A 22,217-nucleotide genomic window follows, 5' to 3' on the forward strand; every position below is an offset into this window, starting at 1 on the left:
AATCTTCATATGGAAGTCGTCAGTGCACAAGTTCTGTGTCATACGAGCTGACCTGTGATTTGCGGGCACCCGTGGAAGAGCAGAATGTAGATGTTAGGGCAGCACGTGAGTATGGCCTCCACGGCTTCATCCTTCAGGTGTACACAGCGATCCATGTGGACTTCCTGCAGGGAGTGACAGAAAAAAACGAAATCAAATAAGCAACAAATAATTGCAATGCTACTCAAAATATGCAGAGTTGGAGGCACATTTAAGCTCCCTTTTGAAATTCAATTGTATAAAAAAATTACTGTCAAACATTTATTAATAATCTATAAAAGTTTGTGTTCCAAAGGTAATAGAAAAGACTCCCAAAAATGATTGTTCAGTCAACCTGGATCCTGAAATTTGTCCGGCTCTATTATTACTCATCACATAACTGAATTATATGACATAGGGGAACTGTTTAAGCAAAAAAAAAAAAAAGGTCCACAAATGAAAACAGATACTCCTTGCTGTCACTGTGTCACTAAATGGTTTACCATGACAAACCTGGGGCACACAGTCTAATTGGAACCCTGTGATCATGTCACAGATACTTAGGGCAGTGTTGAAAAAAGTATTTTTATTGAGATTTTTTTGGTTACATGATGATATAAATACATATCAAACATCCTATCTAATTAACACCTCTTTCTACCTATGTCGCTATAAACATTATACAGTGATGTTTTTATATTATATTATTATATTTTATTTTTATTACATTATAATAACTTTTATAAATTACACTTCATGTCAGACCTATTGAAGCTGCAAGGGCTGAGAGTTAACTACCCATCCGGTCACTCCCCAACCCCACCATATCATCCCGGTGAGGGTGGATAACATAACTTGATCCAACGCAGTGGTGTCATATCTTATGGTATTTATGCCCGGCTTTCCTACTTTCATACATGAATCTCTCATGCCTCCATACTTCAGCAACTAGACTGATCCAGTGAGGCACTCTCAGCCGCCATCCACCCCCTAGTTATAACAGCCTCCCTGGCTAAGGTTAAGGTAAATATATATTTGAAGAGTGGGTTACTCAAATTCTTTTCTATTGTAGTGCCAAACAGACAGATAGGGCATAACGAAGGGATCACAGGTAATGTAAAGTAACTGAGGCAAACAGTTAAAAAGAAGTTTTAATGTAAAATAAACAACAGAACTTGCAGACTTTGAAGTTTATTGAAAGCTGGCGACTATACATCTGTAACCTGTTCCTCTTTAGTTGTAACCATCAAAATGTGCCAAGAAACTGAATACCCACAATGTTGTAATGTTTTCTGTCCAATTATTATAAACTTTAGGCTCTATCCTGATAAATCATGTCTATATAAAAGTTATATGCAATCTGATAAAAGGGAGAAACCCCTTGCAGTGTCCACTGACTAGACGGACACTATAATAGAACTCTTCTGGCAGCTGAAGTGTTAAAATAAAGAAGCCGCTGATCATTTTGGCCCCTCTACACTTTTAACCAAGGACCTCCGCAACGTAAACTGGATGATACACAGGTGGCTGTTTCCAGGTCACACAACAGATACCACCTCTTATGGGTGACCACCAGATGCACCTTGCTGGGTTTGATAGGATGATTAAAAGAGGAGCATGGACTCCACATGCTTTAACTGAGGATCAGAGCCTTTACAATCAAGTAAAATAGTTTTCCACAAAAGATTCTGGACACCAGAATATGATTGACTTAATGACCGTCAATAAAAATCATTTGGTTTTAAATGAGGATATATGAAAGACAAATTGGTAAAGATGATGTTAGTTTGAGGAAAGGAAACAGCACTGCTTTGTTCCATGATTTTACACAGACCAAAGCAAATTTTAGAAAAGTCAACTTCAATTTAATATTCCCAGTTTTAAACCAAGGATGGCCTTACAGAATGAGCATAGAGTAGAATCTGGCAGTTTCATCCTAGTTCAAAGGCTAAATGTGGAAAGTTGTACTGTAAATACTCCCACTGTCACCTGCACCCTGCCCGAGATGTCCAAGGTCAGCTGAAGAAGAAGCCAAGTTCATCAAAAGAAATTTGAAATGCAAAGGAATTGTAGAGAAGATGATCAAAACCACTAAGTCTGCTAAGAAAGAAAGTGTATTGGTGGAGTAATGCACGTATGTATTGTGAGAGAATGTTCATAGAAGACGATTGACCTTGTTTTCCTTACAAGCAGAGATGCAATGTCTCTTAAATAATATTCCAAGATCTGATTCATTCATTGAATTGTGAGTGATATGAGTTAAATTTGACTGTGACAATGTAGGAGAAACTTTCATGGATGTAAAATGGGATACCTTGGAGGAAGTCTACCAAGATGTGGGTTTAGAGTTTACTGGAAGCAGGAAGGGACAAGCAGGGGAGCAGCTGAAGGGTAAAGTTTGAAGAATTTCCACAGAAGCCAAGTGCAAGAATTAACTTTAATCTTTCAAATCAAGAAGAACCCCAGGAAAGAATTTGGCTAAATTTCTTAAATAAGAGTATGTACCCAGGGCCGGTGCTAGGGTCCATGGCGCCCTAGGCATTTTGAAAAAATCAGCGCCCCCCCCCCCCCCCCCCCGCAAAAACGGCGCCCTCACCCCGTCTTTCCTTACCTCACCACCGCCGCCTCTCTGCTCCGTCTCCTCCCCTCCACTCACTGACACTAGTGAGTGGAGGGGAGGAGACGGAGCAGAGAGGCGGCGGTGGTGAGCAATAGCCTCTTCCCCCCCCTCCCCGTGCATCTGAATGCTGTGCGGCGGCCGTGACGGGTATGGTCAGCGGTCGCCGCACAGTTTTAAAGTAATTTTCATTCTGGAGGGCGCCTGGAGGGCCCGGCGCCCTAGGCAAGTGCCTAACCTTGCCTAATGGGAGCGCCGGGCCTGTATGTACCTGTATGTATTTGCAGAGTAGTGAGAAGTAGTGGCAAAACATGGTGCTCTTTATGCAGAATACCAGCTGGAATAGCGAAGGTAATGGGTTTAAAACGGCTACTGCTCCCAGGAATAACTCCCTCATCAACAGCACTAAGTACCAAAGATACTGTAGGAATTTTCGTGTGGTCATATTTGTTGAAATCCCAGATGCTCCAGTGTTAAAAAAATCTGTATACGGAAAGAATGTTTTGGCAAAAGAAACAGTGACAGAAGTAATCAGGTTCTATGTATCCTTATTTATTGAAGAAGAACTGATCTTCCCTAGCAAGGTTTCTAGGAGTTCAGCTAGGCATTCAAGGGTACATTGATCAATAGAGGGATCTTTGTTTCCACATAAAGACATAAGCCAAGCGTTCTCCTACAGGTGAGATCTTCTTCAACAAGAAGTATGGGTTGCTAGATGTTAGGAGTCTGTGCAGGCTTTTCAACATGATCAAAACAACCTTAATGCACAAGATAAGATCAAAAGTCACAAGCTAATACATCATAGCGAGAGAGAGAGTGTGCTTAAATAGAAAGCCTACTGACACCATGGGCACGACTCTGAACATGAGCTCACATCACCAAGAGCACCTCAGCATAAGCATCAACAAAGCCAAGATCATTAAAAGCATCTCTAGTGAGCCGCTGGGATGTGGTCACGCAGAAGACGCTCTACACCCAAAACAACACGAACTTAAGGCTTGCCAAAACAAAAGTGGATATATTGTGTTGTAGAACAGTTAAAAACAGATATTCAGAGATAATTCTGTGAATATACCTTCAAATTCTTTGAGCATCTGCCAGCTGCTAGTGCGATAACGCCATTATCCGTGACCTGCAGACAGTACAAAACACATTGTAAGTCACTTATAGTATAGACAACAGTGATCTGGAAGAGACAAACAGGACTGGATGAGGTACATTGATCTCTCTGAGCCTTTTGGAGTCATGCTGTTTCACGGAACTCTTGAATCTCAAGGAAAGCATGATAAAAGAAGGACTACAAACCAGAGATACAACACATTACTAAAATCTTGCTTATGAGGGCAAGTAAACACTACTGCAAGTAAGCCCAAATGGGGAAAAATAATGTTTATTTTAATTGGACACACAATTAGCAAGGTCTCAATGAATTGGCAGTGTACCCATTACCAACACACAGTGGAGGCAACCATTTTTTAAGCTGAACTAATCTTTATGATAATTTACTAGGACCTAGTTGCAGGAGGCACCCGATTCACTATTTTCTAGTGACTCCATTGGGGTATTTCAATGGGCACATTTAGGTTTACAGAAGCAGATTGTGCCCCAATCAAGTGGATTCTGGGACTTCCGAAAAAGAGTTACTGATGTTCACAAGACTGTAAAAGGTTCTGAAACTGTTGTGGCTATAATGTGTAGAGTACTAGAAATTATTACACCATTCCAAACTGCCCTACCAATATAGAGTACACAGCAAGAAACTCTGGTCACGTCGCCAATGACTCTCTGCCTAACACGTACCATTGTAGCAGAGAAGTCCACACTATGTAGAAGAGGGCAGTTCTGCCCCAGGGCCTCCAGAGAATGGTCAGTGATTCTGGAGCAGCCGCTCAAATTAAGTATCTGCAATAGGGGGCAATTCAGGGCAAGAGCTAAAATGCCAACGTCCGTTAGATTGCAGCATCTTTTCAGAGTCACTTCAAAGAGGTGTGGGCACGACTGAGCAACCACTGTAATGCCTGGAGATAGAGAAGTCAAAGAAGGTCATAAAGTCACACCACTCATGCAAATTCAAAGTTTATTATCTATTCCCAATTCCTATAGATCCATTTGTGATGCAAGTATGTTTATAGGTTATAGATTATATATAAAAATCCTTGGTTTGTTTGTCCGGTTATGTTTTCGGACACTGCCGATTGGAATGAAACCAACATAAGGTGGTCCAGTTGGATCCTGGCCAGGTTTTAGGGGGGTTAGGGTTCCGGTTGGACCTCCAGCTTGTGTACGCTGGGCAGAACTTTGACCTGGGGAGCTTGTTCTGAGCCTTCCACTGAATGGATTTTGACTAAAACAGAGTGGTAGCATTGGATCCCAGAAGACATACCAGTGAGTTGAGTGGCCAAAGCCCCAGCCTGTTCGTTATAAAAGAATCAGGCCTCTTTACATTGATTAATGCTACTATATTTACTATTCTGTATATTATCAATGAATTATATCACTATAGAGTGGGGATCTGTTTTTATTGATGCTGTAAATGCACGCTTGTTTGGGTGGGGTACGGAATAATGATGCTGACTATCCCAAGACTTACCCCAACGTCTCCTTCTCGATGAGGCTGCAGGACGACTGATGTGCCCACCGACTGCAAGCAATCGCGATGAATGAAGAAGCCGGCGCGACTTGATGACATCACTAGGAACCGCGACTCTGTTATCGGTGCTGTTAAGGGGGTAATGCAAGTATGCGGCCATGGAAAATGTACAACGCTTTGCAAAGTACATTGTCCATGACAGCATACTTGCATTACTCCCTTAACAGCATTGCAGTTCACAGTAATGTTATCAAGTCGCGCCGGCTTCTTCATTCATCGCGATTGCTTGCAGTCGGTGGGCACATCAGTCATCCTGCAGCCTCGTCGGGAAGGAGCCCTTTGGTGTGAAAACGTCGGGGTAAGTCATGTCGGTATGCTGACTACCATCGGCTTGTTTACACGTAGGATAACAATTTCTAACAATAAAACTGTTCTCTACATTTTTTTTTATATGAGTTATCAGTATTACTTCCACTGAAAGTGAATTACTTTTACTGAAGCTGTTAGTTCCGATAAAAGGTTTGTGTATTAACTACAGTTACTTTTTTTGTTTGTATCTATTTGTGACTAGCAGCCAAGATGAAACACTACTTTTTTATCTCACTGTCACAGCTGTAGAGATAAAGCACAAATAGATTACTGAAAAACCCAACATACTGCCTTTGTAACACAGGTTCACCTTCACTTTGTGACTAAGAACTTATTTTGCTTGCTTGGTTGATTTTTATTAAGTGATGTAGTGACTAAGGGGGAGGTGTATTGTATTTATAACAAGAAAAACACAACTCCCTAGTCGACAGAGGAAAATTTACAATATAGAAAAAAGAGAGACCAGTGTATATTGAGAGACAGTTATTTAAAATAGTCACTATCCTCTGTATTGAATTTACATATTTATAATAAGTAATCTGAATATGAAATATCCATTATATAGCTATCTGACTTCTTGAGATGCTACTACCAAATTTAAATAGTTACAAAAATTAAAAGGACAGGATTTGTTAAATGTAGTGTTCCTTTATTTTTCATAGTTACAATAGATTCTTAAAAACTAAATAACAAAAGTGAAATAGTGAGTTTAAAAACTGCTGAACATACTAATAAGTTCACGTGTACATTTTAATTCAATTCCTATATAAACCAAAGTTAGATTAAGGTTTTTATCTTTTATCCATTAAAGTTCTTTGAAGTGCTGTTTGTAATCTGTTGCTGCACCGAGTAAATATTGTACCACGATTGTTCAAATATTTGTGAAGGTAGATACATTTGTTGCACTTTGCTAGACTCAAACCAGAGAGCCAGATAAAATTCCTTTAAGGAGGTGATGTCTGTTATACTTTATATCTCTATTATGCGGAATTATTCATCACTGGCTCAATTCTCAGATAAGTAGTTGGCGACTTGCAATGATCCTCTCAAACTCGGGGCTGGTCGGAGCTAATTACTTTAGCTTGGCAGGGTTGATTCGTAAATCACCCTGCTGTGGTACTGAATCCTAGATTAAAAAGTGATTCTTTTTAATATAATTTTAGTGGACTTCTTAAGGAGTGTAATATATATGGGCAGCTCTGCCTCACAGCACTGGGGTCATGAGTTTGATTCCCGGCCATGGTCTTATCTGTGTGGAGTTTGTATGTTCTCCCCATGTTTGTGTGGGTTCCTACGAGTATTTTGGTTTCCTCCCACACTCCAAAAACATACCGGTAGGTTAATTGGCTGCTATTAAATTGACCCTAGTCTCTGTGTGTGTGTTAGGGAATTTAGACTGTATGTTCCCATGGGGCAGGGACTGATGTGAATGAATTTTCTCTGTACAGCGCTGCGGAATTAGTGGTGCTATATAAATAGCTGATGATGACGATGATATAGCACATTTGAAGTTTGGATTTAATAAGCTCAGCAGACGCCAACATGCGTTTCGCTGAAGTAGCTTTTTCAGGGCAAAATAGAGGAAGCTATGCCTACTGTGTATAAAACTTTCTTCTCTAGCAATCAGGTATAGTAGACTTTTATTACTTTGGAGATGCATCACTGACTGTCCAGCCTTCTTTTATATACATTTATTCTCCCTTCTTGGGCAAACAGTCCTACAAATCCAGCATAGTGTGAAACATTGTGGAACTGAAAGTAAGTATTCAGCCTAGAGATAGCAATTAATTGTTTTACTACCGACAATAAGTTCTAAGCACTGATAGAGGATGGTGCCCAGCATTTGCAAACACGGCAAGAAAGTACCTGGGAAGAAGTGATCCAGATGCTGGTAACACAACTCTACAAACATTGAGCACTGGGAAGACCTACTGATCAAAATACTGACATATATAACGGACATTACAACAGGGAAATTAAAGGCTTTCAGAAAAGATTTCACAGTCACAAGCATGAAATAAGTCATTAAATGAAAAAAGGGAAGAAAAATATTTTGAGTATCTGACATGCTGAATCATTTCTACCAGATGTCAAGTGTGTGATTCCTTAGACCCCACCGGCTAATGCAGTGATGGCCATTAGAGCCACCTGTGGCCCCCAGCTCCTTCCGGCTTTGTGCGTTTCCTATATTTTGTAACACTTTTTTTTTATAATGCGTGCGGATATGTTATTGCAGATAGGTGTCTCTTTCTTTGATTAAATGTATTATACTATCTTATTACTGAGATTATGGGTATTGTGTGGCCCTTTTGAAGGTTCGAGGGCTGCCCATATGGCCAATGAAATGTATCAAGATGCCTATCACTGCTCTAAAGCCTCTATATGGGTATCTGAATATAATTAACAGTTCCATTCAATGTACTCTATGTGCAGATTCATAGCAAAGCGACACATTAAAACTGAACGAGAACAGTTAGATCTAAAAATATAAACAATCACTTAGGCGGATTACAATAAAAAAGAGCTTTTCTAGTCTCTACTATTCACACATTTCTAAGGCATGAAGGAACATAGACAAAAAGTTGTAAAATAAAAGGATTCTGTGAAAGAAGTCTCTACAATAGTTTCTTTATATGAAACTGCAAAGGGCGGAATGTTGACAAGCATAGAAATTCTGCCATCATATACTACAGTCAGCAAGTTTACATACCTTCAGATTATAGAAGATGCATATAACTGCGCACGTGTGACCTAAAATCTTTAGTAGCAATATGTAAAATAAAACAATACAACATAACAATCTTTGAAGTTTGATTGTGGCTTTATACCAACTTAGTGGTATAAAAAAAAATGTAAAAGCAACAATCTCATTTAGAAGGTTTTTTTTTTTTCTTTCTTTAAATGGCAAATTGCTTTTAAGCAGGCATTGGACACTCATTTATGTTAGCTGTCCACCTACAAACAAAAGTAAGTATGGCTGCCAGACACACACAGACTGGGGGCTAGATTTACTAAGGATCCCATCGTTGGTGGTTTAGTGGTCCAAGCCACATTTACTATAGGGCGCCTTGAGGCTTCAATTTAAAATGACTTTCGATGTATGGCGGATTGAAGAATCTAAACCGCCGGCGGCTTGGATGAAACCGTGATCCAAAGACAGGACAGTTTTAATACCTACTTCAGAATGGCTGGATAGCTTAAATGTGCTGTCTGAACTATTTTTCAGAACATAAGAGTAGCACTATTGACATTTAAATCAGGTTGGCAATCTTTATTTATTGATTAGGGGGCAAAATAAATTAAATAATAATTTATGAGGGGAAAAAAAATCATTATGTTAAGGGGACAAAGTTATTTAATTATTATATTATTTGGACAATATGTAATGACAAATTGTGCAATATAAATAATTATATCCACCATAACAATCAGTTAATATTATATATTCACACTTCCCACATATTTAAATGCTATAAATGTCCCTTTAAAAAAATATTAAAAAAAATAAATTACCCCATAAGTTAATATTAAATTAATTTTGTCCCTTTATCAATAAATAATGGTTTTCCAAATATTTTAAATGTCAATGGTGCTTTCTCTTATGTTCTGAATGGCAAAATAAATCAAACAGCAGCTGTTTGATCAATCTCGCCATTCACAACCACCTCTTTTATTTTGGCCGTTTGGACGGCTGTTTTGAAAACCCCAGCTTAGTAAATCCAACTGTTTGTATGTTCATCACAGTTAAAATCAGGATGGCGGTTTGTAAAGTGGTGGTTTCAAAAAAAATAAATTAATTTTTGCCCATTTTGTCAAAGGTTTGGGCTGTAGTAAAAATAGCCAAAAAGTGGGGGTTTGAGCAAACCGCCGTTTAGTAAAATATAGCCCTTGAACTCTCAGCATGTCATCTGATGGCAGATATGGGGGAGGGGGGCAGTTACAGTGCATACAGAACTTAGAGGGGCATTCTAAATCCTCTCTTATTATTACATCATGTGCCATGTGACTGTGGTTGCCAGCGTAGTCACAAGACACTGTGGAGACTGAGCACAATTATAAATCATTAATAGCAACCTTGAAGAAACAAGCCAAGGGAATATAGTAATTGCCAGCCTTCTTCTTATAACCTGCCTGTAATATATACACATATATTTTTATTATATATATTTTTATATATATATATATATATATATAAATAATAACAACCAAACACAACTTATTTTTTCATGGGGTTGCTACCTTAACCAGTCCACAAAAGGTTGTATAATAAATAAAATAAAAAATGATGAGGGCCCTTTATCAAGACCCTCTTTATAATTCACATAAAATGTAACTGTGGCATGGAATTACGATCAAGTGACTACAAAACTCTCTTTGCTAAATACACATTTGAGAAAGGTGACATTGAAAAAAGCAATCTGGGTACAAAATACAGTCTAGAAGCCATAATACAATTATACATTTCTTTTCCTTTTTATGAAGGAAGTTTTGCAAGAGATGGATATGTTTATGTTCTTCATTCTTTTTGGAATGTGCTTATGCAAGGTTGTGTTGACTTCTGCCAGTGATTATATAGAAACATTGATAAGAGAATTAATGTCTCCATAAATCAGAGATAGCGCCTCTACTTGACATGTTGTGTTCAGGGAGACACATTCTTTGAGTGGAGGTGCACATAATTAATAGTTATTAAATCAGTATAAATGCCAAGGGATGCTAAGATTATTGCTTATAAAATTTTTGTGCAAATGTATAATCTTTACTTCCTGATGTAATTAGACTTGGTGGGCCATGTACACAACAGTCAATAAACTTGATTATGTTTCAAAATCAAAACATCTGGAGACTCAATCTTTTAAAGACACATTCTATTACAGAGCAAAGTTTGAGAATTTATTTGCTATTGGTTTGAGGATCTCTATCCCCCCAGCTTGTACAACTGAGGTTGAGACATGCTGGGGGGGGACACACAATTTGGTAGTACGCATACCCGCAGGAGCTGCACCGAACCCTCAACTCATAATGACAAAAGGAGGAGAAGGAGAAGTAAACTGGACTATGCTAATTTCTAGCAATTCCTTCCCATTGGTCTGTATAAGATTGTAGCATTGCATTGGCTCTATAAACATTCTTAAATGTACCACTTATATTGGGGCTAAAACACTTTCCTCAGAAGTTATTTCTTGTGTACGATTACAGCCCCAATATAAAGTTGACGTAACTGAATCGGTCAGAAGATTTGAGAATGAAATAGAGTCAAGTTTTTCCACTCACATGGACCAACCAGTCTAAGTAGATCAGAAGATATAAATACATTTTCACATATGTGTGATAGGCAACAATCTTGGCATGCCTGCGCAGAGGGGTGTTTAAAGACATTACACTGCTTGGATCATTATTAATTATGGGCATCTGCACATTAGAGAATGTGCATTCCCTGACAACAACAAGAGGCCCTATCTGTTATGTATGGAGACATACATTTTCTTATCAATGTTTTTATATAATCACTGGTGCCAGTCCGTGCCGGCCTTGCAAAAAGTACATTTCAGGAAGCATAAAGCATGAAGGACAAAAACCCATTTATCTCCTGCCAAACCTAGTTACATCGAAAAACAGAATGATAGAAGTACATGAAAGGCTGCTGGATTCCAATTTGTATCCCAGATTAATTATATTCATACAATTAAAAACAAATCTACCCCATTGCATTCCTGAATTGCGGTAGTCCCTGGCATGGGGAAACAATCTGTGTCTGGGCACATCTTATAACAATCTGGCAAATGTTTAGTTATCACAAACCCTTTCTCATTAAAAAAAGATGAAAGAGGATCTAGTGTAGTATAACAGCTTTTATATGAGGAATAAGAACTACATACTTTCTGAACAAATGGTAGGAATGCTTAGCAGAAAAATCTCTTGGATAATGGTATCCTCATTGGGAATCTTCCAATTAATGTCAAATGATGCAAACATTGTTTTACCTCATTTTGTTTTACAGTCATTTGACATTCATTGGAAGAAATCCAATAGCCAGGAGATTTTTTGCAGATAAGCATTCCTACTAATTGTTAAAAAAAAGTATGTAGTTATTATTCCTCATGTAAAAGAGTTGTTAAATACTACACTAGTCATACTCTCTCGTCTCTTTTTGTCTTCAATTATCTGCAGGTCTTCGCGGCTTCTCTTGCTTGGTTTTAAACCAGCAAAACACTTCCCCCATTTCTTAGCTCCTGGATTCGCCGCTTGACTTGGGTTATTTGGGCTCTGTTCTTTTAAATCTCAATAGCAAAGTCCAGGAAGACTGACACTACATGGTTTTCGTATTTGAGTGGTCCTTGAAGTAGTTTAGCTATGAAGGTGCACACTGGGGCCCCCGACTGAGGAGGCAGAGGTGGAAAACAGTGAGCCCGCTCGACTGCAAACTGGTGTTGTGAAGGCCTCCCTGTCAAACTCGCAGACAAGCCAGGTTTCCAGGAGTGTTTCAGGCGTTGGTAGCGACTATCCTGACTAGACTCAACCCGATGTGACTATACCGAAGGAGCTGGTTCCCGACCCTGCCCGATGACGACTCCTCTTCACCCCGACAGCAGCCAATGACGATGAAGCAAGAAGGCGGCTGCAGCTGATGACGTCATTAAGCTTGCCGACATTATCGCTGTAGTTAAGGGGGTGATGTAAGTATGCACCCATGTACAATGTATAATCCTTTCTAAAACATGGATGTATACTTACCTCACCCCCTTAACAACAGCGATAATGCCGTCGGCATGCTCAATGACGGCAGGGCAGGGTCGGGAACCAGCTCCATCGGAATAGTCACGGCGCGGTGAGTCTTGTCGTTCTTCCCGACATCAATATGCCGTACCACACCCATTTCAGGAGCGGATCCCTCCGCACGTTCAGGAAGGTCCACAAAACGAATGTTATTCCTACGGAGGCGGTCCTCCATATCGGACATTTTTTGTTTACAGATGTTAACTTGAGTTGCCAAGTCCATGATCTCTCCTCTCATGGGAGCAGTAACATCCTCCAATGAAGATATACGGTGCTCCTTTCTCCAACTCGCTCCCTCATTTTTTGTAGATCTTGGCAAATGAGAGAGAGAGATGTGACTGCACCTCACCAATACGATCTGTGACCCGCATTCAGAGGTGGTTATAGCGAGAAGAACCTGCTGGATGGAATTGCAGTCCCCTGTGGGTAGAGGAGGGGCAGCCCCTGCAGGTTCAGATGTCTTTGCAGAGCCAGACGCTTCGGCAGACTGAGCCGCTGAAGGGGCACGGGCATATTTCTCCAGTTTTACAGCTGTAGTGGCAGTACTGGTCCTGCCCATATTTAAGAAACAGGAGCAATTCAGGTGTGAAGGGGAGTATAGAACAAAGCACTTCAACCAGAGATTGACCACTCAAAATCGTGATAAAGGGGCAAAATATTAATTGCAATCACTTCCCAACAGCAGCGCTCCTCAGCACTTATCTTGTATAGCAACAGCAGCCTAACCCCTTCTCTGCGGAGGGACTCTCACATCACTGAAGTGTAACTATTCCAAGGTTTATAAAGCATCTACTGGGAAGGTTGACAGTGAATCAGGAAGAAATGACCACTTTCTGCCCCAGCCCTTTCTTAGATTAATATTGTTCAGGAAGACAAGCGAGCCAGCTTATAAAATCCCTCCACCGTGCCGTGTGGTATTAGCTGCACAATAACTATGGAGGACCTGGGCAATGACACAGTCACAAATGGGCGCTGAAAGAAGGGTGAGAGCTGCAAAATATTCTCTGTACTCACAACTGGATGTGACCTGTCAGGTCGAGAAACAGATTGTCAGCTCTGCCAACCCCTGCAACCAGCACATTCCTGCAGTGCTCCGGCCTCACGGGGATGATGCAATCCAAAATGGCCGCTTCGCGCCCTACCTACCGATGGAGTCGGACCGCACCACTGCCAGCAGATGAGACACCAAGAGGACCCGCTCCAACACCCCACATTTGCCAAAGAGGAGGAGCCAGGAGACTGCCGGACCATGCAGCTGAAGCCACAAGCCTGCAGGATAGGATCCGGGTAAGTACCAGGGGGACACTAGGAGTCCAGCAGGTGTTGGGGTGTTTTTTGGGGGGTAATTAGGTGCAGAGGTAACAGATAGTTTGTAGGATATATGCGGGAGAGGAAGCTCCGTGCGTCCTACACCATGTCCTGTCAAGCCATGCCCCCATCAGCTAGTTATATTTACAGCTATAGCTATTTATAATTCTGCAACGCTGTACAGAGAACTCACTCACACCAGTCCCTGCCCCATTGGAAATTACAGTCTAAATTCCCTAACATACACACAGACCTAGATAGAAAGACTAAGGTTAATTTGATAGCAGCCTATTAACCTACTAGTATGTTTTTGGAGTATGGGGGGAACCCGGAGAACCCGGAGGAAACTGTATGATCAGTCACTCATCAACATTGGTCAGAGGGTTGCTGTCTTGTGTTAGCTGTGTAGAGGGTGGTAATGGGGTAACCTAGTGAGATTAAGATGCTGGTTGAGGAATATTATAAGCTTGTCTGAATAGGTGGGTTTTCAGAGAACGCTTGAAGGTTTGAAGACTAGAGTAAAATCTTATTGTGCGAAGAAGGGAATTCCACAAAGTGGGTGCAGCCTGAACAAAGTCCCATAACCGAGAATGGGAGGATGTGATGAGATTGGAAGAGAGACGCAGATCTTGTGCAGAATGGAGGTGCCGAGTTGGGAGATATTTTGAGACAAATGAGGAGATGTATGTCAGTGCAATTTTGTTGATGGTCTTGTAAGTTAGATGAGTTTTATGTTGGATTAGTTGAAAAACAAGCAACCAATGTAGAGACTGGCAGAGTGGCTCAGCAAAGGAAGAACAATTTGCAAGAAAAATAAATCTAGCCGCTACATGCAAAATAGATTTTGGGGGTTTGAGTCTGATTTTGGAAAGACTAGTAAGGTGGGAGTTGCAATAGTCAATGTAGGAGATGATGAGTGTATACTAATTCGTTCCAGTGCAAGTTAACGCAAAATACGGCAAGTATCAGTATTTATGTTCCTTAATAAATAAGGCCTTCAATGAAATATATCGGGCTCAGGTGGTGAAATATATGGGCAGGGGGCTGCATTACCCCCTGCCTACACGTGTGCAGAAACTGTATAAAAAGAGTTATATTTTCTATTCCAACTGGTATTTCATCTGTGCTTCTGGATGATCACCAGAATCTCCAACTGCTGAGTAACGGTCCTTACAATGACTCTAACAGCAATAAACTATTATTGCTTTAAAGATTCTGTCTGATGCCTATTGCCTGCTGTATCCTTTGGAATCCAGGTGGAACCAGGTTCTTGGATATAAATGATTAATGAAAGTAAAACAAACACAGTTTAGCTTTAAACAGCTTTATTGCAAAGAAGAAGATTAAAATACAGTTATACTGAGCTGCGGTAATGAGCTAGTATACACGATCACTCAGATTGCTTCCAGGAGCCCCAACTCATCAAGCTGGAAAGTTGTTTAAGCAACAAGAACAAGTTTCTTTGACACTGCTGCAGACCATCTAAAAGGTGAGGCTGTCTTTTGTTACAAAGTTTTTGTAGCTCTTCGACTGGCACTCCAAGGACACAGTGTACATATAAGGTTATAATCATAATTAAGAAAATCTATTGTTTTTTTGGCAGATTCCAACAACTTATCTTTGAGACATGCTCAGTAAGCAATAGCCAACACCCTTAAGGAAGCAGGCTAAAGGTTATCTGGCTGTTGGCCAATTTACACTTCTGTAAACTGCACCGTACATAGAAAACCACTAGTGCAGTGAAATAGCATTGTAGACAACACTTTGCTATTACTATTACACTGTGACCAACAGATAACAGCTAACACTCTAATGCGTTCCCTGGCTGTTCTGTGTTGAACCAAGTGTCTCCAAGTTGATGCTCTGCCTGCTACCCAGCGATCCTGATCCATACTAAGCGGTCAAGAGGAACCAGAAAGGAGAAAACATGTTTAGAATAAATTTATGAAGCTTAACAAAATCGTTACATTTTTCCAGTCTCAGTCGCATTTTGTACGTACACACTAGCAATTGCCAATGAGCCGCAAATTTATACCGATTCAAAAAAGACAGACTGTAGGGAGCCCCTCTGCCCTTGGAGAGGCTATATCTCACTAGCTTCTGAGCTATGTCCAGTACCAGCACATTAATTCTGCCCACCCCCTCTGGAGATTAACCCTTTCTCTACCTCAGATCCATGCCAAAGTTCGTAGAGTCTACGGCAAGCACACAAAAGCTGTTCTGAACTACATTAGGTAATTAAGAATGTGTATGTATTGCTCTGGGTTTCAAGCATCAGATCTTGTTGAGTAGACTCAAGGATGGAGAATCACCATGCAGAAAAGAAGGTTTGGCACTGAAGCATCCAAATTATAACAGATTATTATGACAAGCTGATAGAGGAGAAAGTTGCAACCACTTATTACTGGCTTTTAAATTACATTTCTTCTGACTACTGTGAGAATCGTGCTCTACTTTATACCCACAATAACCCTTTAGTCTGTACATCATCAGTAAGTAGTAACAATGGGAGGAAAGAAACATATGAGTTCAGCATAAGCCCTGAGGATCACAAGTCACAAGTACATTCAAATTCCCTCTTTGTGCTTTATCTTTACCATAATATCTGGATAGAATATTGTTTGTAGCCTTGGGAGTCACCTACATTCTTCCCAGCTTCCATCCTGACATAGCTTAAACATGGTTTCCTGTTAACACTAAACACATAAACTTCCTGCAAACTCTAAGGTCAAGCAATCAGGTGGTAATCCTAGTATTTTTTTTATCAGGCTTAACGTCATGCATAAAACATTAACTTTTATTGAATCTAATAGCTGTACTTAAAGAAATATTTGGTTTTTAGAAGTGGTTTATACATTAAGTGAACCGAACATTTACAAGTCTTACCTAAAATGCCACAGGATTTTTTCACTTCTACGCACAAAGTAGGGAGGAAATTTGTTGAGAGTACTTACCTTCTGAAGTGATTGATGTTCGTTCCTCTCCTTTGCAAGAGTTTAAATTGATTTTATTGAGCTGTCTGCATTGAGATATTAACCTTAGAGCATTGTCAGACACATCACAATCACGGAGGTCCAATTTCTTTACAGATGGGTGCAGTACCTAAAAAGATCCAAAATGTCAGTAAAATGCATCTGTAGGTAAGAATTTCACTAGGAGATGCTTTTATTGTATTTATTTTGAAGCACATCACCATTCTGCCATTGTATTTTTATAAGACATTGTAAGGGTCAATCACAACTGTGGATTATTGGAGAGGTGCAGGATATAAGCCCTATTTTCCTGCTTTGTGATGTCAGGCACAAGTTTGTGGCAGGTTAAAACGGACACATGAATATGACACCAATTGTGGGAGGAGCTAACTTTCACCCCTATGATTGGAGGAGCTGAACTGACATAGAATGTTCAAGGCGCTGCAAAGTCTGTCAATAGTGCGTAAATTGCACCAAATTCTGCACATGAATGCCAAAAAAAAATATTGTTTTTCAGGATGAGAATTTACTGAGGCCAAGGGGTAGAGACTGAGCCCCTTTAAAGATGTTGCCTAGCAGGCAGGAGTCAGCAGAGCTCTTTAAGCCTTTCCTTTTATTCCATCAAGGCTCTATATATAGAGAAAGCAAATTGATATATCCATATAAACCAAAGCAAGTTTAACAAAACATGTACAATTATGACACTTAAAATAAATTCATCCACAATGTCCTCTTACAGGCATGAGTTAAAGGACAAGAAAACTATCATATCCACCCATGTTCCTTCTCCTACACTGTGTAGGGCTTCAGTAGGTAGCGCTGTTGAAGTAAATTGCTACATAAATTACATTTTATATGTCTTCAGATGTGCTAGATAAGCCCCCTGGATGTGGTCATGCCCCCATTGAGACAGGACTACAGCCCCTTTCATGGTCTGTCCCGATATGCAAAGTTGGGAGTGTAACCCACAGGCTATTTCCCTGCACTAACCAGCAGAGTGTACCCAGAGTTAACCGGTAAAGACTCAAACTAGTCAGCGCTTTACAGGCCTACCATCGCCTGCTTATAGTACAATGGACGTGGGGACATAATTTCACCTTTGGGCAAATAACTGAATAAGAATACTTAAGCTTATTCAACACAAATCACCAACACAGCTAACACACTTTTATGCAAGAATTAAATCAATCAAATTATAACAGTTGTACAAGATAATGGAATCCTTACAGCCAACCCCGGGAATGGGCGCCAAGCAAGACTGCTCTCCTGTTGCTGCCGACATGGCATGGGCTTCATGTGGACACACAGATCCACAAGTGCAGCTGGGAAGGTGTATGACGGAAGAAGACTTCTGGTCCTCACAGTCCTTCACTGTAACCTCCACTTCCTGTTCAGTCCAACAGGAACCCACCACTCACTTTGAGTACCATGGATATTGGAACATATTTTCACATAACTGAATACAGTCAGTCCTGAAAACCAGTTTCCACAATCTCACCACTGAAATCAACTGCGTCTCTCTCTAGTCAGCAGACACAGATTTTATGGAGTCTTCGGACTCCATACTTTAGGGAGGCGTTTTCTCTTCGGACTATGTATTGAAGGTTCTTATCTCCCAGGGCTGGATTGTGACTCAAACGGTGCCTAGCTCTATCTCAGCCCTCCTGCAGGCAGCAGCTCCAGATACTGGGTCCCCCCCCCCAATAAATCTCAACAAAGGAGCCTAATCACTGGAGATGTAATTGGCAATGGCATGATCCATGGATTAACCCTTTCATTGCTTATCTGCAGACTTTCAAGTTTGGCTGGCTGGTTCTTCCAAGATTCTGGCCAGTCCTCTGGAGGCGTAGCCCTGCTACCCGCAGTGGCAGGAGCCAGCACTTAGCGCACGTATGGAGCAGGATAGGTCTTTCACCAGGGTGGCTATAGCTCTTTGACATTTATGGAGACTCAGTTTAAACACAGTATTCTTAACATATTCACACAGGGAAAAACTTCTGAAGGAGAGTGCAACTCAATGGGCTTAACCTTAATTTGTACATGCCAGGAACCAGTATCTCCTTAAACCAAGGGAACATAAGGAGTAAAAAGTATCCTGACCACAGTAAAATCTCTGTAAAAAATGAGATGCATTAACAGTGGGGCAAAGCTAACGCCTTGTGTCATCACAGAGAAGTACATTAAGGACAGTTGCAATGAGAACATTTCAGATGTTAGAGTTAATTTCCTCTGTCTCCCTGATGCTTCACAGGCACACCCTGCTGGGTTCAGTAGCGCCACAGCATTTCTGCAACCAAAACTTCTCTATTTTCTCATTGGTGGTTCAGTGGTAGAATTCTCGCCTGCCATGCAAGAGGTCCTGGAATCAAATCCCGGACGAGCCCCCAGTGAGAAAGTAATAATTGATGATGAGCAGTCCCGTTTCCAATATATTTCTTTTTAATACATTCAGCCCTTAACTGAGCGATACCAGTTTTTCACTCAGGGTTAGAAAGCGAACATTAGTTTCAATACAGAGCTTTTATACATACTTCCCCCTTATGATAAACATTAATCAATCATTAATGTTCTGACCTTTATCCACCCTATTATGGAACAACACATAACATACATCCTGTTTTTCACTGTCTGTCCTGATTCTCTCCACTCTGTGACACATGTCCATTTTTCTTATAACAGCAAAATACATGAATATAGTTTCTTATTAGCAACATAGGTTTTGTTAATTATTACTATTTAAATATTACGTTCACAGCTCCCAAAAGCAGGCTCCTAACGTGATTTATAGTTTCACGTATTCTCCTCTCTGGGGGACTAAGATTGAACACAACTCTTAGCAGTCACTCTCCCTCTGGGCAGTCTCTCTGGGATACATGGTTGTCAAATTCTCTTGTGGCTATTCAGCCAAAGGCTGAGTTCCTCTTTCAGGAACTCTGAGCTGATCCTCCGCACGCAGTGGCATTCACTCTCCCAGAGCATGAAAATCCCCAGTCCTTATATCCCCATGTACTGGCCGAGCAGAACGCTGAGGAGCTTCCACTCAGCCACGGAGTGTGGCCACACGCCATATCGCTACTGAAAGGGGGTGTTACATAAATGGTGTAAAAGCTGAGCCAGAGTTCATCACATGCACTATCCAACCAACCAGTCCCAACTCTCATATGTCTCGTTCCTTCTAAGAAGCGCAAATCTGGATTGTACAGCTGAAGTCAAGACAATTGTAAGATATGGTTAATACATCACTTGGTAATTTTTCCAATAAAATTATGACAAACAGTAGATGGCAGTAAGGCTACATCTAGCACAATGTAAAAGTTACGTTTCATATATTATGCAGGTTATTGGTTATTTATTACTATGGTCTGTGTTTTATCTGTCTTATCTCTACAGTTGGAAAGTTGGCTAAGATTTAGTACTGACCAGCTCATGAAAAATCTTTCCTTACAAATGAAATATCCATTACAAGCACAACATAACAGTTACAAAACCAATTAATATTCCTTAGTCTCATGTATAGGTTTTTCTACCAAATGATGTGGAAACCAACCTGATTGATACAATATTGGCTGTTTGTAGTTAATATTAATTAAACAATACAGTGTACTTGCATTTTAGTGAGGTTTATAAGTGGGTCCAATTATGTTCTCTTCAGAATTCAGCTGAAAGGATTCAAAAGTTGACATGGTCTGAACAGATGCACTACCGACAGCAGGACAAATGTATTTACCTTTAGTTTTAAGAAAGGTCAAGCAAAATAAGGTAAAGTGAGATTTACCATACCACCACATACGCTTTAAACAATGATGATGTATGTTGTCATTTTCCTCAAGATAGCCAATGTGAGTTAGAAATGTGTTTACCATTTAAGAAAACTGTGATTAAGAGTAAAGATCATTACACTGTGTAACAGATGTTGTTAAAAAGTATAAAAGCTTGTATTTATCTGCACAAGGACACTTCTCTTTGCTTGAGAAGTGTCCACATTGTTACGGCCATCAGTAAGATCATAAACTTGTAGAGCAAGGGGAAGAGGTCTTCACCTATAGCAGCCACCTTTCCCGTAGAGCTAGACGCGCTCACAGGTACTCGGATGCTCCCAGGTCTTATATACAGAGGATATCAAGTTTATGAAACGTACCGTAGCGCTGAGTAGCAAGAGATGGAAGGTGCATAATCAGGAAGCAGGCAGAGGTCTTAGGTTCGAGGCAGATACCGTGGTCAGGAACAGGCAAGATATCAGGGCTGGCAGCAAGCAAGGAATGTCCGGAAACGTAGCAGAGATCAGAGGGCATAGGCAAAGAATAAAGGTCCAGGAAATGAAGCCAAGGGTCAAATACGGGAGTCCAATAATAAAGATACAGGGCACAGGTGCTGGTCAGGAACAGAAACTGCAGACTATAACCGGCAAGGAGGCCAAGCCCTCCCTGCCTTTTATACACAGGAGAGTCAATGGGAATACAGCCCCCACACCAGCCAGAATCAGCCCAGCAGGCTGTTAATTAATGGGCCCCCTGTTGCGCATGCACCCGGCTGTCAGATTTGAAGGCCCGCAGCGATGAAAGAGAAAAGCATCCCGGCTGTTGTCCTGCCAACCGCTGGGACGTGCGGGTGGAAGTGACATCCCAGTCATCATAGTGACGTCCGGTACGCCAGAGACGGACAGGAGCGAGCCGCGGCAGGCAGAAGAGACGCGGCTCGTGACATACCTCTTATGTGAATGGAATAAAGACTTCATACTTACTTCAGAAGACTTTGTAAGATTTTGTGCCTTATAACAATGTAAACAGAATATGTGTTTCCATCAGAATAAAAAAGCATATATTGTATTATATTGTATTATATTGTAATACATATAAATAAATATAATTGCTACAATTAATAGTTACAATATAATTGCTATAGTTACTATGGTAATAGTGTGGTCTATTACCGTTACTAAAGTAATTTTTAATGCTGATTTTTGCTCACAATTACCAATTTAACGGTAATAGAACGCAGGCCACGTTGCTTTTGGGAGAAACAAGGCCAATTGAATTCCCCCCAGATAGTTAAGTATAAATACTTTAGGTATTCCAGGTATATTTTTCAGCTCAGAAATAAAACAAATTGATACATGATAGATAAACAGTGGTTTTATTTGATTTTTTTTTTTTTTTAATTCTATTCTCAGTTGACTCCGATATTACAGTGTACCAGATGGAAAAACCATCACAAAACTAGTAGAGTGTTCTGATTTCAATAAAAACAAATTCAGAATGCATCAAAACGGTGAAAGGAAGGTTACCAAAGCTTAACAGAGCACCTGATTGATTGTACCAGGTGGTGGTGCGCGACGAGGCAAACAGCATTTATACATACAGACGTGGACAAATTTGTTGGCATCTTTCCACGAAAATAGAAGAACAAATCATTTTCACTGAAATTGACAAAATTGGCACCTTTGTTTATTTCATATTCAATAGATATCAGACTTTGCATTTGAATTCGAGGAAATATTTTAATTAATAAAACAAATGAAAATGGCATGGACAAAAAATGATGTGACCCTTAACCTAATATTTTGTTG

The 22,217-nt window shown here is 40.4% G+C and overlaps 1 protein-coding gene across 2 annotated transcripts in view; it reads right to left on the minus strand.

Annotated features, from left to right (window-relative positions):
• AMN1 (antagonist of mitotic exit network 1 homolog) overlaps positions 1-22,217 on the minus strand; it is a 47,841-nt gene that overhangs the window by 11,597 nt on the left and 14,027 nt on the right. The window contains exons 3-6 of one of the 2 annotated variants that reach the window (XM_075210306.1): positions 16,634-16,781; positions 4,436-4,653; positions 3,711-3,767; positions 53-164 (exon numbers count right to left, since the gene is read on the minus strand). In XM_075210306.1, the coding sequence (XP_075066407.1) occupies positions 53-164; positions 3,711-3,767; positions 4,436-4,653; positions 16,634-16,781 (535 nt within the window). The remainder of the gene's footprint in view (positions 1-52; positions 165-3,710; positions 3,768-4,435; positions 4,654-16,633; positions 16,782-22,217) is intronic. The other variant, XM_075210307.1, reaches the window with a different exon arrangement.

This window comes from Mixophyes fleayi, chromosome 4 (genome assembly GCF_038048845.1).
Source record: "Mixophyes fleayi isolate aMixFle1 chromosome 4, aMixFle1.hap1, whole genome shotgun sequence".
NCBI classification, from domain to species: Eukaryota; Metazoa; Chordata; class Amphibia; order Anura; family Limnodynastidae; genus Mixophyes; species Mixophyes fleayi.